Source organism: Crocuta crocuta, unplaced genomic scaffold, assembly GCF_008692635.1.
Source record: "Crocuta crocuta isolate KB4526 unplaced genomic scaffold, BGI_CrCroc_1.0 scaffold234, whole genome shotgun sequence".
NCBI lineage: Eukaryota > Metazoa > Chordata > Mammalia > Carnivora > Hyaenidae > Crocuta > Crocuta crocuta.
In genome coordinates, this window is record NW_027529647.1 from 4,427,668 (window position 1) to 4,442,357 (window position 14,690).

The 14,690-nt window shown below is 59.5% G+C and overlaps 2 protein-coding genes across 3 annotated transcripts; one reads left to right on the forward strand and one right to left on the reverse strand.

The window, feature by feature from the left end:
* Positions 1–523: 523 nt before the first annotated feature.
* On the forward strand, positions 524–10,740 carry RHBDF1 (rhomboid 5 homolog 1). 2 transcript variants are annotated; one of them, XM_077762733.1, is made up of 18 exons: positions 524–2,259; positions 3,574–3,715; positions 3,785–3,909; positions 4,757–4,970; positions 5,351–5,560; positions 5,634–5,756; positions 5,832–5,989; positions 6,450–6,707; positions 6,821–6,932; positions 7,056–7,130; positions 7,221–7,382; positions 8,418–8,518; positions 8,673–8,736; positions 9,005–9,099; positions 9,351–9,426; positions 9,500–9,600; positions 9,722–9,875; positions 10,078–10,740. In XM_077762733.1, the coding sequence occupies exons 2-18, from the start codon at positions 3,599–3,601 to the stop codon at positions 10,495–10,497; spliced, it is 2,565 nt and encodes an 854-aa protein (XP_077618859.1). In that variant the 5' UTR covers positions 524–2,259; positions 3,574–3,598; the 3' UTR covers positions 10,498–10,740. The 2 variants fall into 2 exon arrangements, with proteins under 2 accessions (XP_077618859.1, XP_077618858.1); XM_077762732.1 differs by lacking the exons at positions 524–2,259; positions 3,574–3,715; positions 3,785–3,909 and adding an exon at positions 4,119–4,490.
* A 1,452-nt stretch (positions 10,741–12,192) lies between these two features.
* On the reverse strand, positions 12,193–14,684 carry SNRNP25 (small nuclear ribonucleoprotein U11/U12 subunit 25). The gene is made up of 5 exons (XM_077762478.1): positions 14,574–14,684; positions 13,656–13,746; positions 13,321–13,426; positions 12,728–12,802; positions 12,193–12,296 (listed from the first exon to the last, which is right to left on the reverse strand). The coding sequence occupies exons 1-5, from the start codon at positions 14,613–14,615 to the stop codon at positions 12,239–12,241; spliced, it is 372 nt and encodes a 123-aa protein (XP_077618604.1). The 5' UTR covers positions 14,616–14,684; the 3' UTR covers positions 12,193–12,238.
* Positions 14,685–14,690: the final 6 nt, after the last annotated feature.

Below are 14,690 nucleotides of genomic sequence, written 5' to 3' on the forward strand. Positions count from 1 at the left end.
CTTCTGTTCTGGTGGCACATGCTCTGGGGCCCTCCTGCTCCCCTCCCCCGCTCCTGCTCTGGCTGCCCTCGGAGCTCCCCAGAGCGGGCAGGCAGCTCCTCCTCCCAGATGCATTTGCAGGGTCTTTTTCAGCCTGGGTGTTTTGTTTAGCATCCCAAGCACCTGTGTGCCCGGCACTGCTACGGCCCCTGACTTTCAGATGAAAAAATTGACACTTGCAGAGGGTTGCAGGCGGTGAAGGTGAGAGGGGTCTGTCCAGCGTCTCAGGCCAGGCTCTCCCCGCAGGCCTCCCTCCATGGGCTCCCTGGCCCCTCTTGTACCTGTGCACCGTGCCAGCCTGAAGGGTCCCCACTCACCCCCAGAGCAGAAACCTGCTTCAGGAGGACCTGGCCCCGGCTCCCTGCCCAGCCCTCTGCCGGGAGGCTGCACCTACTCTCACCCCTCCCCCTCCACGTACAGCAGCCCTAGAGGTAACTTCAAAAAAAAAAGTCTCTCTCCTACTGTCTCTTAAATAAATAACTAAATAAGTACCTAAAGCAGCAGCCCCGGTGGCCCTGGACCCTGCGGGGCTCTCGTGCCTCAGCGCCATCTCGGGCCCTCATCACGGGCCCTGCAGGTGTCCTGTGCTGCCCAGAGTGCTTGGCCTTAGCACCTGATGTGGCCTGCTGATTCGTGTCCCCTTGCTGGGCTGGGTCCCCATACTTAGCATTTGATAAGCTGTTGTCAGCACTTTCTACTCCACTTCTAGATGCCCATTTGGGGGTGTCCTGATGGGGCTGGGCCAGGGGTGAGCAGTCTTGATTGTCGCCAGAGTGACTCAGATGATGTGTGACCCCGAGCAATCAGGCCCTCCCTGGGCTGCGGTTTCTTCCTGCACTGAAGGGGTCGGCAGAGCAGAGATGCTGTTGGGATTCCCCCCCGAGGGACTGTCTGGGAACAAGAGCCCACTGTGTGCCTGGGGGAGGCCTGGACACAGAGCCACTGTGTCCTTTGAGTGGGCACTGTGCCCCTCCCCAGCCCAGACTCTTTGTCCTCTGGGCCTGCCCCTCCTGCACACCCCGGGGGCCCACTGTGGAGCACCCCCGCCTTGTGAATCCCACCCACTTGAGGCCCAGATGGGGAACTATGCACAGAGGGGTGGGGCAGGCCAGGAACCCACAGCCCTGGGGGCAGGCTGGGGTCCTGGAACCCTGTGGGTTACAGAGCACCCTCCAGGTTCTGCCGAAAACACAGGAGGGATTTGTGCGGAGGTGAGGGACACTGGGAGAGCTGGGCATACAGTCAGGGATCTGGTACCTCCCTCGTGAGCTTAACGGCTGCTGTGTTCCTGGGGCTGGGTGGCCAGGCCAGCAGGGGCTGGGGAATGTCAGATTGCCCGTGTACCTTACGACCCTTTTCCCACTTCTTTGCCTGTGCTATCCCTGCCCTGACCCGGTCTTGTGGTCAGCTCCTCCTCCCAGAACGCAATTGAAGGGTCTTTTTCAGGAGCCCCTCAGCCTTCCAGATCACAAGGATGGGTCCCTGCCAGTCCATGCTCAGAGGGACCAGTGTTTACTGAGCCGTGGCTCTGGAGCAGGCCTGTCTTGGCACTGTGGACGCAGTGGTAACGGCAGCATACACATGGGTGAACTCCCAAGCCGTGCCAGGGGAATCCAGGGCTGGGAGCACCTTTCGGGGGTGGGCCTAGCCTGTCTAAGGCTGTGGGTCCTTGAACATGAGGGGGTTTGGGCAGAATGCGTGTGCAAGGGTGGGGCGTGACGAGAGTCCTGAGATGGGAGCCCGCTGGGTGTGAGGAGAGGCCACAGGGCCAGTGGGAGCTGGGAGGGTCACGGATGTGTGTGGTGGGGTAAGCCCGCCAGCTCGTCGAGGTTCCTTCTGCTCCTAAGCGGAGAACCAGCTGATAGCACCCGGAGGCGCTGGCAGTGTGCATAGGGAGGCTCCTCGAGACGCCTGCGGATTCCCAGGGGTTGATCCAGGGCCAGAAGGGTCTGTGAGCAGTACCAGGGTTACCCCTGTTTTGTGGAGGGGCAGGAGGGGCAGTGCTCAGCGACCCATGCCCTTCCTGGTCTGGGTAGGGATGTGAACAACACCCTTCGGCTTTCCCAGGTCAGCATACAGCTGGGAGTTACTCTGAACAGAGTTCCTGCCTTCCCTGCTCGGTGGGAGTCCAGTGGGAGCTGTGGGTACCGTCCTGGGGCTGCCTGTAGTTACGCTCTCTGAATATGTGACCTCGGGACTGAATATGTGACCTCGGGCAAGGCAAGTCCCGTTCCCTTTGCCTCAGTCTTCCTGTTTGTAAAGCATGGGCGGGGCTTTCTCTCTGTCTCCTTCAGGGGACTGCAAGGGAGGCTATTTTGAGAGGCGTTCATGGGTGGCTTCCCAAACCCAAATTCCAGAGTCTGTTTGGGTCCGAAGCCCTTTGACGTCCCCAAGGGATTTTGGAGTCTCTGCCCCTCTGAGTATTGCTTAGCCACTCGCCTGCCATCCACGCCGCCCAGTGTGCTTGGGCAACCGTTCCAACCTTGGATTTCCTGCCTCCAGACACCTTGTCGTCCTGTGGGGAGGGACAACCAGATCTGCCCTGAAGGTGACCTTTTGTAAGGGGGGAATAGAGTGCCCAAGAGGCCATGGCACATGGTCGTTGCCTCACTGTCACCCGGCCAGGCGGCGGGTGACAAATCAAACCTGGCCTCTGCTCTGGGTCCTCTCTGCTCTGCTTGGGCCCTTGCGCTGTGCCAGGGTCTCAGATGCTGAGGGAGGTGCCCGGCACGGCTGTGCATCTGTTTTCTTGGGCGCGTGGCGCCCCCTGGTGATCACAGCAGCATCCGCATGTTGGTGGTTTTCAGTAGGTCCCCTGCAGGTGGGAGCTTCCGTGTGGCCGCCTGCAAGCCACGCGGCTGTACCTCTTTGAGATGGCGGGATCACACACCCCTATTGTGGATGCAGTGGGCCCTTTGTCTTTGGAGCAGATGGGAAGGACGTGAGGTATGGGTCAGATACACGTGAGATGTGCACTGCATACCGACTGGGGCAGGACCCTCAGCCCGGCTGTTCCCCGTGTGAGGAGCAACCTGGCTTCCCAACCACTGGCCACGTTCACCTCATCACAACCTTCATGCCTTTGCTAGATGTCACCTCACAGGGAGGCATAGGTGCCCCGGCCACTGGAATGTGCTGTCTTTCCTATCATACGTCTCGTGTTTTAACGCATTGTATCTACATATAGCTTTATTGTTTGCCTGGACTGTAAGCTCCAGGAAGTCCGATGTTTTGTCCCTGTTTGTTTCCTTTCCCCACCAATGTGTCCTCAGGCACCTAAGAGAGACTCATAGTAGATGCTCAAATATCTGAATTTGTGTCTTTTGGCACAAATGAATTTATATTGCCTGAGGACTCAGTTCAGTGCCTGCAACGTCTCTAGGGACGAATGAAGCAGGCACTCAGCAGATTAGTGCTGAGCACACAGTAGGTCAGTAGGTCTTCAGCCTCAAGGCCCGGGAACACCCCTGGGCCTGGTGAACCCTTAGAGTCCTGTCAGCACTGTTACCGAGTGTCGCCCGCCCCGCCCCCCAGGCCTGCCTTGTCCCCCCCTGCAACCATGAGCGAGGCCCGCAGGGACAGCACGAGCAGCCTGCAGCGCAAGAAGCCGCCCTGGCTGAAGCTGGACATACCAGTGGTGGCGCCCCCCGTGGCAGAGGAGCCGAGCTTCGTACAGGTAGGTGCTGGCCAGTGGGGGCTGTGGGCGTGCCCCCTCCAGCCTCCTCACCGTGACCCCCTCGTCCAGCCCCTGAGACGCCAGGCTTTCTTGCGGAGCGTGAGCATGCCGGCTGAGGCAGCCCGGGTCCCCTCGCCCCATCATGAGGCCCGGCGGCCGGTGCTGCAGCGCCAGACGTCCATCANGGATACTAGGCCTGGGAGCGGAGCAAGGGGCCTTCCTGTCTTGGCCTTCTCCTCAGTGCTGTTCCTCGTGTCACCTTGTCCTCCTCCCGCTCTGGGGACCAACTGCTCTCACCTCCTACCTTCTCTGCTCCCCTCCAGCACTCACTCTCTCCTTCTCTGTCTCCCCTCTCCCGATGCTCTGGCCCCTGAACAGCCGGCAGGTACGCTTTGGGCGTGTCCACACTCTGCCCCTCTTGGGGCCCCCCGGTGCCCGCAGGGCCCTCCCGCAGCGCCGGTCTCTCTCTCGGTCCCTGCTCAGGTACCTGGCGCAGGGCATGAGTGTGTTGACGTTAGCTGGCGTGTGCATGGCTGTTGCCGGTGCAGTTGCTGTCCCCTGGGGGTCCTAACAGCAGGTGCCGGTAGCGTTTTCCTTGCATGTCCGAGAACTGTGGGCATCTCTCCTGGGCTTGCAGTGTGTATTGCCTGAATTCTGTGGTGTCCAAGGTCCGGCTGCTGCCCGGGGCCAAGCTCTCTGGCTGAGGGCTGAGGGCTGAGCTCTGAGTGCCATCTGTGGACTCATCGTCTCCCATGAACCAGCCCCCCTCCCCATGGTGGGTTGAGGATCTGTGTAAAATACTCACTTGGGCAAGGCCTGCCATCTGTAGTGGGAATTTGGAGTTGGCTCATTGTTTAGGGGTTGGTGGCCAGGGTTGGAACCCGCTCATCCCCTCGATTAGACCCAGCCCACCTGGACCCCAGACCCTAGAGCGGCTGGAGGCTTGGGTGGGGGCGTGCTGCATGAGAGGAGGGCCTCTGAGGCCCCTGCTGAGGGTGGCGGAAGATCCGGCTTTACCCTGCTGAGACCTTCCCGTGACAGGGGCACAGCGGACTGGTTCGGAGTGAGCAAGGACAGCGACAGCACCCAGAAATGGCAGCGGAAGAGCATCCGCCACTGCAGCCAGCGCTATGGGAGGCTGAAGCCGCAGGCCATCCGGGAGCTAGACCTGCCTAGTCAGGACAACGTGTCTCTGGCCAGCACTGAGACGCCCCCGCCGCTGTATGTGGGGCCGTGCCAGCTGGGCATGCAGAGGGTATGCCCACCTTCTGCCTTCTACAGGCTTCGCACTCTGCTCCCTGGGCTGGGACTGGGGACACAGCCAGCCTGAGCAGAGCTCATGGTGTGGGACGGTTGTCAGATGGTCCCAGAAAGGCCCCCCGAGGTACTCTGGGAAGGGGGGTCGGGGGTAAGGGACAACGTCCTGGGGTTGTACCATCGGCCAGTCTCTGGAGTATCGCAAGATGAACAGCTGAGGATGGGGACCTCTCTGGGCACCCACCCAGCCATCCAGGGACGCACTGGGGAGTGCGAAGACCGGTAGCTGTGTTCTCCGCACTGGGGTATAGGGTGGAAAAGGAGCCCCCCGGAGCAGTGACCCAGTCCCTGACTCTTACATCTCCGTCCCTCTGCCAGATCATAGATCCCCTGGCCCGGGGCCGGGCCTTCCGAGTGGCAGATGACACGGCCGACGGCCTGAGTGCCCCCCACACACCTGTCACGCCTGGCGCCGCTTCCCTCTGCTCCTTCTCCAGCTCCCGCTCGGGCTTCAACCGGCTCCCGCGGCGACGCAAGCGTGAATCGGTGGCCAAGATGAGCTTCCGGGCAGCAGCAGCCCTGGTGAAGGTGGGTGCAGGGGCTGGGGTGCGGCGGGAACTAGGCCGGCCACCACGCCGCGTGCTCACCTCCTCGCTGGTAGGGCCGCTCTGTTAGGGATGGCACACTGCGCCGGGTGCAGCGCCGAAGCTTCACTCCTGCCAGCTTCCTGGAAGAGGACACAGCTGACTTCCCCGACGAGCTGGACACATCATTCTTTGCCCGGGTAAGAGCATGGGGGCATCGCCCGAGGCCCCTCCGCCTACGTGTCCCACCCTGACCACCGTGTGTATTTGCTCAGGAAGGAGTCCTCCACGAAGAGCTGTCCACGTACCCAGACGAGGTGTTCGAGTCCCCTTCGGAGGCAGCACTCAAGGACTGGGAGAAAGCTGCAGAGCAGGCGGACCTAACGGGTGGGGCCCTGGACCGCAGTGAGCTTGAGCGGAGCCACTTGATGTTGTGAGTGCTGCCGGCCAGTTAGGAGGGGTGAGGTCGGGAGCGTCTGGGCCTGGAGGGCCGCGACAAGCAGTCATCTCCGGGACTGTGGGCCCAGTCCGGTCACTGTGGCTGTGGGGCCCAGGGCTGGGCACCATCCAAGTCTGGCTGCCCACCTGTGGGACAGGAACGTGATCCCAGAGTCCACAGGCTGGACAGAATCTAGCAGGGAGATGGAGGATGCGATTCATACTTGTAGATCATCCAGGGACCTCACAGAGGGCAGGTTCCACCTCTGCCGTCCCCAGGGGGGCCCGGGATTGCTCTTTTACTGGTAAGGAGGAGGCTGATACCGAAGGGCTGCACGGAGCCTTCACTGGTAGACGGGAGCCAGACACAGAGCAAAGGTCATCCTGGTCCTGCTGGGAGGGATTGGAGCGGGTTGGGAGTCTAGGGCGGGAGGTGACCTCGCCCCTTCCCCCAGGCCCCTAGAACGAGGCTGGAGGAAGCAGAAGGAGGGCGGCGCCGTGGCCCCACAGCCCAAGGTACGGCTGCGGCAGGAGGTGGTGAGCACGGCAGGGCAGCGGCGGGGCCAGCGCATCGCGATGCCCGTGCGCAAGTTCTTTGCCAGGGAGAAGCGGCCGTACGGGCTGGGCATGGTAGGCCGGCTGACCAACCGCACGTACCGCAAGCGAATCGACAGTTATGTCAAGCGCCAGATTGAGGACATGGATGACCACAGGTAGGCATGGGGTGGGAGTGTGGGTGGGATGCAGCTTCCCGCAGGCAAGGCTCCAGGTTGGGGGCGGGTTCTCGGGTTGGGGATGCTGCCTCCGCTGACGCTCTGCCCTGCAGGCCGTTCTTCACCTACTGGCTCACCTTCGTGCACTCACTCGTCACCATTCTAGCCGTGTGCATCTACGGCATCGCGCCTGTGGGCTTCTCTCAGCACGAGACCGTGGACTCGGTGAGCCCAGGCGCCCTGCCCAGCCCAGCCCCTTGGAGTCTGGGCTCTGGACTCCCTCCTGCCTCACTCTGGGAGGCGGTGGCTGGAGTGGGTTGTGTCTGATCTCTCTCCCCAACCTTCCAGGTACTGCGCAACCGCGGGGTCTATGAGAATGTCAAGTATGTGCAGCAGGAGAACTTCTGGATCGGGCCCAGCTCGGTGAGGGCAGGGCCTTGTGGGTGCCGGAGGGTGGGAGCCCTGGGCTGGCAGGGGGCCGGATTCTGCAGCTGCACATCCGCTCGTCCGCAGGAGGCTCTCATTCACCTGGGTGCCAAGTTCTCGCCCTGCATGCGCCAGGACCCGCAGGTGCACAGCTTCATCCGCGCAGCCCGCGAGCGTGAGAAGCACTCGGCCTGCTGCGTGCGCAATGACCGCTCGGGCTGCGTGCAGACGTCCGAGGAGGAGTGCTCGGTTTGTGCCCCCCCACCACGTGTTTGTGGTCACTTTGGAACTTCAGATGGAGCCGGTCGAGTCATCCCTACCCTACTTCCGGGCATATTATGGCTCCGTGCAAGGGCCCTCCGCTCACATTTATTCCTTTTATCCCTTGCTTCCTCCATTTCCTGCTCCTCCTGTCAGAAGACAGGTGTAGGGAGTCTTTGATTTGGGTGGTTGGACCTGTTTTTGTGCATGTGTCTTAAGTTTACACACGTGGTGTTGCCTTATTCTTTTCCACTAAACAATTTAAGAAAAAACCAAACAACAAGATTCATCCAAGTTTTTGCTACATCAACTTTTTTTAAGAAACTTTTTAAAATTTTTTAAATGTCTTATTTATTTCTGAGAGAGAGACAGAGAGACAGCGTGAGCAGGGGAGGGTCAGGGAGAGAGGGAGATACAGAATCTGAAGCAGCTCCAGGCTTTGAGCTGTCAGCACAGAGCCCGACGTGGGGCTCGAACCCACAAACCGTGAGATCATGACCTGAGCCGAAGTCGGAGGCTTAACCGACTGAGCCACCCAGGTGCCCCTAAGAAACATTTTTTTTAATGTTTGTTTTTGAGAGAGACAGACAGACCATGTTGGGGGAGGGGCACAGAGGGAGGGAGACACAGAATCTGAAGCAGGCTCCAGGCTGAGCTGTTAGCACAGCGCCTGATGTGGGGCTCAAACTCACGGACCTCAAGATTATGCATGACCGGAGCTGAAATTAGATGCTTAACCGACTGAGCCACCCAGGCGTCCCCTTTATGACGTCATCTTATGTGGAGGTGCTATAGGTTACACCAGCTCCGATGTGGACACTGGTTGTTTCTATTGATAAGCTAACAGGATTATGCTGTTGAGCTCCCAACATACCTGCATGTTAGTGGAGTGTAATTTCATTGAAATTGGGTTGTGGGTCAGTGTGAGGGCCTCACTGACTTTGCTTTTGATTCCTGCCTCCTGGAGATTATATTGGCTGAGGGTGGGCTCTGACCACGGGCTGACCCCGTGTCCTCCCATAGTCCACGCTGGCAGTGTGGGTGAAGTGGCCCTTCCACCCCAGTGCCCCAGACCTTGCCGGCCACAAGAGGCAGTTTGGCTCTGTCTGCCATCAGGACCCCAGGTCAGTACTGCCAGCCCCTCCCTTCCCTCCTTTGCCTATGGCTCCGCGGGGCGTGGGGGGAGAGGGTACAGCTGCACCATGTGTCAAGTCAGACGGGAGGGCGTGGATCCCAAGGGCAAAAAGCAGCGTCTGACTACATCCTGGGCTCATGCAGGGTGTGTGATGAGCCCTCCTCCGAGGACCCCCACGAGTGGCCAGATGACATCACCAAGTGGCCGGTGAGCCAGGGTGGAGGGGTTGTTTGTGGGTCACCCTGTTTGGTGGGGGAGGAGTGCACGCTCCCCCATTGGTGATACGACTACTCCAACCTGACAGATGGCTCGTCTGAGTCTCGGGGTGTGGTAGCCTGCTTGACATCCAGGGAGGCTGTTTTCCTTAGGGGCCTGTCCATCTTGGTCCCAATCTCCAAGCATGGTTGTGGGCCCCAGGGTTGGGGGAGGCCTCCACCCAACTCACCCCCCCCCTCCCCCCGACCTTGGGACCCAGATCTGCACCAAAAACAGTGCCGGAAACCACACCAACCACCCGCACATGGACTGTGTCATCACAGGCCGGCCCTGCTGCATCGGCACGAAGGGCAGGTAGGTGAGCCTGTGCTGGTGCGTGTAGCCAGCCCCGGGTCAGACTCCCGGAGGCTGTGCCCTTCTCTCACCAAGTTCCAAAATAACCCAAGATCCCAAGGTACCTGGGGTGAGAAGGGGTCTGCCTGGACTTGGCCAGAGCCAACGGCAGTGGGCACATAGGGCTGAAGGCTGCACCCGGGTGGCATAGTCGGGTGCCTCTGCCCATGGGTCCCTCTACAAGCCCTTCCAATCCTGGCCTGACCTTTCAGGTGTGAGATTACCTCCCGGGAGTACTGTGACTTCATGAGGGGCTACTTCCACGAGGAGGCCACACTGTGCTCCCAGGTAGGCCTCCAGGGTGAGCGTCCCTCCCCTCTCCCCCCAGCCACAGGGGGTGCTGATGGGCCACTCTGCACAGGTGCACTGCATGGATGACGTGTGCGGGCTCCTGCCCTTTCTCAACCCTGAGGTGCCTGACCAGTTCTACCGCCTGTGGCTGTCCCTCTTCTTGCACGCTGGGCAAGTGATACCACTTGGGCTGAGAAGGGGTGGGCGGGGTGGCTGGTCCCAGGGACCCCAGGGGTGGCCAGAGATGGCGAAAGGGTGGTTTCCTGGCTGAGCACCCCCTCCCCCCGCCCAGGATCCTGCACTGCCTGGTGTCAGTCTGCTTCCAGATGACTGTCCTGCGGGACCTAGAGAAGCTGGCAGGCTGGCACCGAATAGCCATCATCTACCTGCTGAGCGGTGTCACTGGTAACCTGGCCAGTGCCATTTTCCTGCCGTACCGGGCAGAGGTAAGGCTGTCATCTGGGGTGGGCACCCTCCCGTGTGCACCTGCTGCCCGTCACACACCGGGTCCAGACTGGGAGCATCTCCCTTTGGCTCCTTAATCTCAATATGCTCTGGGCCACGGGAGGCAGGCTGGGGACACGGGGCTCTGGGTTGCGGCGGGTGTGTTCAGCCCCACCAGCTCACTGCCACCCACACTGCCTCCAGGTGGGCCCAGCCGGCTCCCAGTTTGGCATCCTGGCCTGCCTGTTCGTGGAGCTCTTCCAGAGCTGGCAGGTCCTGGCCAGGCCCTGGCGGGCCTTCTTCAAGCTCTCGGCCGTGGTTCTCTTCCTCTTCACCTTCGGGCTGCTGCCCTGGATCGACAACTTTGCTCACATCTCAGGCTTCATCAGCGGCCTCTTCCTCTCCTTTGCCTTCCTGCCCTACATCAGCTTCGGCAAGTTTGACCTGTACCGCAAGCGCTGCCAGATCATCGTCTTTCAGGTGGTCTTCCTGGGCCTCCTGGCCGGCCTGGTGGTCCTCTTCTACTTCTACCCCGTGCGCTGCGAGTGGTGTGAGTTCCTCACCTGCATCCCCTTCACCGACAAGTTCTGTGAGAAGTACGAGCTGGATGCGCAGCTCCACTGAGTGGGCCGGGCACAGGGCCTGCCCCAAGGCTCACGGGCGCAGGCCTGGACTTTCAAGTCCCGCGTGCCGTCCTGCCTGCTTCCTGAACGCTGACCTCTCGTGCCTGGCTCGCCAGTGGTGAACCTCTTGTATTTCAGGGCATTTATTACACTAGTTCCCATGATTACCTTCTAACTAGTCTCTTGACGACCACCTCATGTGGCCAATAAATGGACTGGGAGCGTTTTAGCTGCCACTAACTTACCGGAGCGGCCTTGTCTTTCTGGCTTCTGGCTGGGGGCTGTGGAGGGAGATCCTTCGGGCTGCTGACCACCTCGCTTCCCCTTCCCCAGGACAGGGAGCTAAGTGTCAGACACACCTCCCGACCAGATGGATGGGTGCCCGTTGTCCCCCTTCCGTACAGTAACTGGCAGCTGACAACGAAAGAAGAACCTGTAGCTGTCGGGTCACCCTCCACCCCCCACTGAGAAGCACTGCTGACCCCAGCACCTGGCCGGCAGCTCAAAGTTCAGCCCCAGGCTACCTCCCTTTCCAGAAGCCAAAGGGTGAAGGCGCTGCTAGAGGTGAACCCTGTGAGCTGAGGCTGGGGGCCCATCCATATACTCTTGATGCCAGGCCCTTGTTTCCCCAAAAGCACAAACAGAAAGCCAGCCATTCTGCCTTTATTTCCCCTTGCTGTAGAGATCACAGCCAAAGGGTCATACAGCCAGGGGAGTGGCCACAGGGCTCAGGTGAAACATCTTTGACCTTAGCGCTCACCTGCACGGTTCTGGGCNCGCTGACCCCAGCACCCCATACCTGGCCGGCAGCTCAAAGTTCAGCCCCAGGCTACCTCCCTTTCCAGAAGCCAAAGGGTGAAGGCGCTGCTAGAGGTGAACCCTGTGAGCTGAGGCTGGGGGCCCATCCATATACTCTTGATGCCAGGCCCTTGTTTCCCCAAAAGCACAAACAGAAAGCCAGCCATTCTGCCTTTATTTCCCCTTGCTGTAGAGATCACAGCCAAAGGGTCATACAGCCAGGGGAGTGGCCACAGGGCTCAGGTGAAACATCTTTGACCTTAGCGCTCACCTGCACGGTTCTGGGCCCTTGCTTCTCCTCCATGACTGGGCAGCACCAGTCCCTCCTGCCCCAAGTACTGTGGCTTTTTTAGTTTTCAAAGTAAGAAGCAAGCAGATGAATCCCATACACAGGGCCAGGCCCATCTGCCCCATGATTAGGGTGTTTTGGCCTAGGGCTTAGTTGCGTTCCGGAAGGGTGCAGGCAACCTCAACCCTCCTCTGTGAAAAGGGAACAGTTGTCTAAGGCTTCCTCCTTTGGCAGGGGGGGGGCGCGGGCAGGGAGCGTGGCCACTGGCACAGCTGTCCTTGTCTGGAGATTCATTTTTGCCTCAGCTTTTTGATGAAGGACACCTCATCCCGATTCCGGATGCCGTAACTGAGAAAGAAGGAGAGCTGCAGTGTGTGATCTGCAGAAGGTCTGTGACTCCTCACCTGAGGCTTGTAAGGGACCAAGAAAGGATGAATGGGGAGAGCACCATGTCCAGGAAGGTGAGGGAGTGCCAGCCAGCAGCCTTCCTCCCGCACACACGCGCTCACTGCCCTCCTGTGGCCGTGGGAAGCGCCACGCTGCCACTAGTGAGCAGGGCTCATGCTGCGCCTGTGCCTCCCATTCCGGTAGGAAGGGCCCCCNGGGGGGCGGGCAGGGAGCGTGGCCACTGGCACAGCTGTCCTTGTCTGGAGATTCATTTTTGCCTCAGCTTTTTGATGAAGGACACCTCATCCCGATTCCGGATGCCGTAACTGAGAAAGAAGGAGAGCTGCAGTGTGTGATCTGCAGAAGGTCTGTGACTCCTCACCTGAGGCTTGTAAGGGACCAAGAAAGGATGAATGGGGAGAGCACCATGTCCAGGAAGGTGAGGGAGTGCCAGCCAGCAGCCTTCCTCCCGCACACACGCGCTCACTGCCCTCCTGTGGCCGTGGGAAGCGCCACGCTGCCACTAGTGAGCAGGGCTCATGCTGCGCCTGTGCCTCCCATTCCGGTAGGAAGGGCCCCCAGGAAGCTTCTTGCAGGAAGGAGTCGGTCCCGCCAGGGAGTGTCCTGGTCTTGCTTATTCCCCAGTAACTGATTTAAGACTCCTCCTATCCTGGGAAGGGGCCCCAGCCCTCTGGCAGCGCTTGGGGAACAAGAGGGCAACACACCCGATGCAGCTCAAGATGGGGTCTAAACTTACTCTCGAAGCTTCTTCCTGTCCTCTGTGAGCTTCTCTCCTGCAGAGATCAGGTAGTATGTCCTCCACACGTAGGACCTGCAAGATTCGGATGGGGACTCACATAAACCACATGCATGGTGAGCAGGCAGCTGGGATGCGGGGGCTGTGTGTGAGATGAGCTCAAGGCGCTCAGGCCTGGGGGCCCAGGGCACGGCCTTGGCTTTTCCCATACCGTGTTTGCACTAGGCGTGAGGCAGCTCTAAGGAAACACTGCTCTCGAAGGGCTGCGTGGGGGTGGCTGGGAGCCAAACACACCTTATCACAAAACAGGCAGCAACAGCAAGACACAGACAGCGGTATCTGACCTAGTAGATATGGGGTGGGGCCACCGACAGCTGCAGCAGGTGTGACCAGGGAGGCCACTTCTGGATGCTGGAAATGCTGTCTAGGTGAGGTGAAGGGCGTGCAAGAGCAGCTGAGGCAAGACTCCCAGGCAAGGAGGCAGCCGCCACGTCTCAGCGCTCAGGGCAGGAGGCTCAGAAGTCGCTGGCACTTTGCAGCACACAGGCACCAGGTGCTCGTGCGGCCCCAGCCCTTCCTGCGACTCCACTTACCAGCTGATGTGCTGAATGCCCCCCTCGCGCTCCTGCCTGAGCTGCACGTATCTCTGAATGGCCTTCTTCAGGTCCAGGACTGTGGCATTCTGTACCACCACCACAGCTGCAACGCAAATGGAGAACAGCCACAGCGGTGAGCTACAGCCTCAGACGGCGGGAAAGGAACCCAGAAGCTCTGTCCAGACGGTTTTGGATGGAGATTCACGTCTGGGTAGGGTGGGCCTAAGGTTGCCCCAATATCCTTGGACATGGCCCTTGAGTTTCCCACTGTTGGCATCCTGTCTGTGCGAAAACTCAGACTGCATGGTCTGAAGGGAGAAGGGAGCACTTACGCATTATTTCTCCATCCATCTTGCACACTCGGACTGTCATCGCTTGGCCATATTCTAATGCTATTTGCGAATTGACCTCTTCTAAAGTAACCTACAAAAAGACCAAGGGTGGAAGTGGGAGCCCTGCCTCTCTTTACTATCCCAAACAACAACAAAAGAAAACAAACTGAGAGTGTCCAAAAAGCAGTACCACATTTTATGGAGGACAAGAAACTGAAAATTCGTTGTTTCTATGTTGGGGTTTCCCAGTTCCACCCACATATTTGTATTTAGTGGGCAAAGCGACAGAAGCTCGGGAGAAAGAGGAGTATAGACCCAGGAGGATGGAGATCACAGCCGGGTTCTGGGGCGCGGAGGCACGAAGACCGTGTCAGTGTGAGTCCAGTCTGAGCGCCCCCAAGCACCAGGATTCAGGCCAGGGCCCAGGACAATGTTGAGATGAGGCAAGTGTGCAAGATTTAACAAGACATCAAAAACACGGTAATGATAAAACACTGTAATACAACTAGAAAATAATACAAGTTAACCTTAAACCTCCAATATGAACAAAACAAGGATTTAACAGGTCCCTGCTGAGCCACACTGAAAGATGATATAAGTGAAAACCCAGCAACGCCGATCTTGTCTTTACGTAAAATTTACTGTTTCATCACAGACTTATTTACATGACCTTTGAGCTTTGAAAACAGTATATTAAAAGGTCATACACCCTGGCTAGTGTTTCTCTTGTTCTGTTTTGTTTTGAGCCCCTTTACATTCTGCGCGTCAGGTGAGAGCCTCGTCCCCCCCACCCCCAGGCTTAAGACCCTCGTTTGAGCCCAGAGGCGCCCTCCCCCAGCTCCCCATCAGGGCCTCCAGACGTCCGTCTGCGGGCGCCCCGGCGGGGAACGACCCTGGCGGCCCCCGGGCCGCGCGCACCTGGATCGGTAGGTCGCAGAGCAGCGGGTCCTGCACGACCATGGCGAGACCCTCCTGGAACACGTCTACGGCCTCGGAGTGCGGCAGCGCCTCCTCCTCGTCCTCATCGTCCTCAGG

Excerpts from the sequence above, each read along its gene's own strand:
- SNRNP25 (XM_077762478.1), bottom strand. The coding sequence starts at position 14,615 with ATGGTCGTGCAGGACCCGCTGCTCTGCGACCTACCGATCCAG. Across the intron at positions 13,747-14,573 it reads TCTGCGACCTACCGATCCAG|GTTACTTTAGAAGAGGTCAA; the intron begins GTGCGCGCGGCC and ends GTCTTTTTGTAG. Across the intron at positions 13,427-13,655 it reads GATGGATGGAGAAATAATGC|CTGTGGTGGTGGTACAGAAT; the intron begins GTAAGTGCTCCC and ends TTTGCGTTGCAG.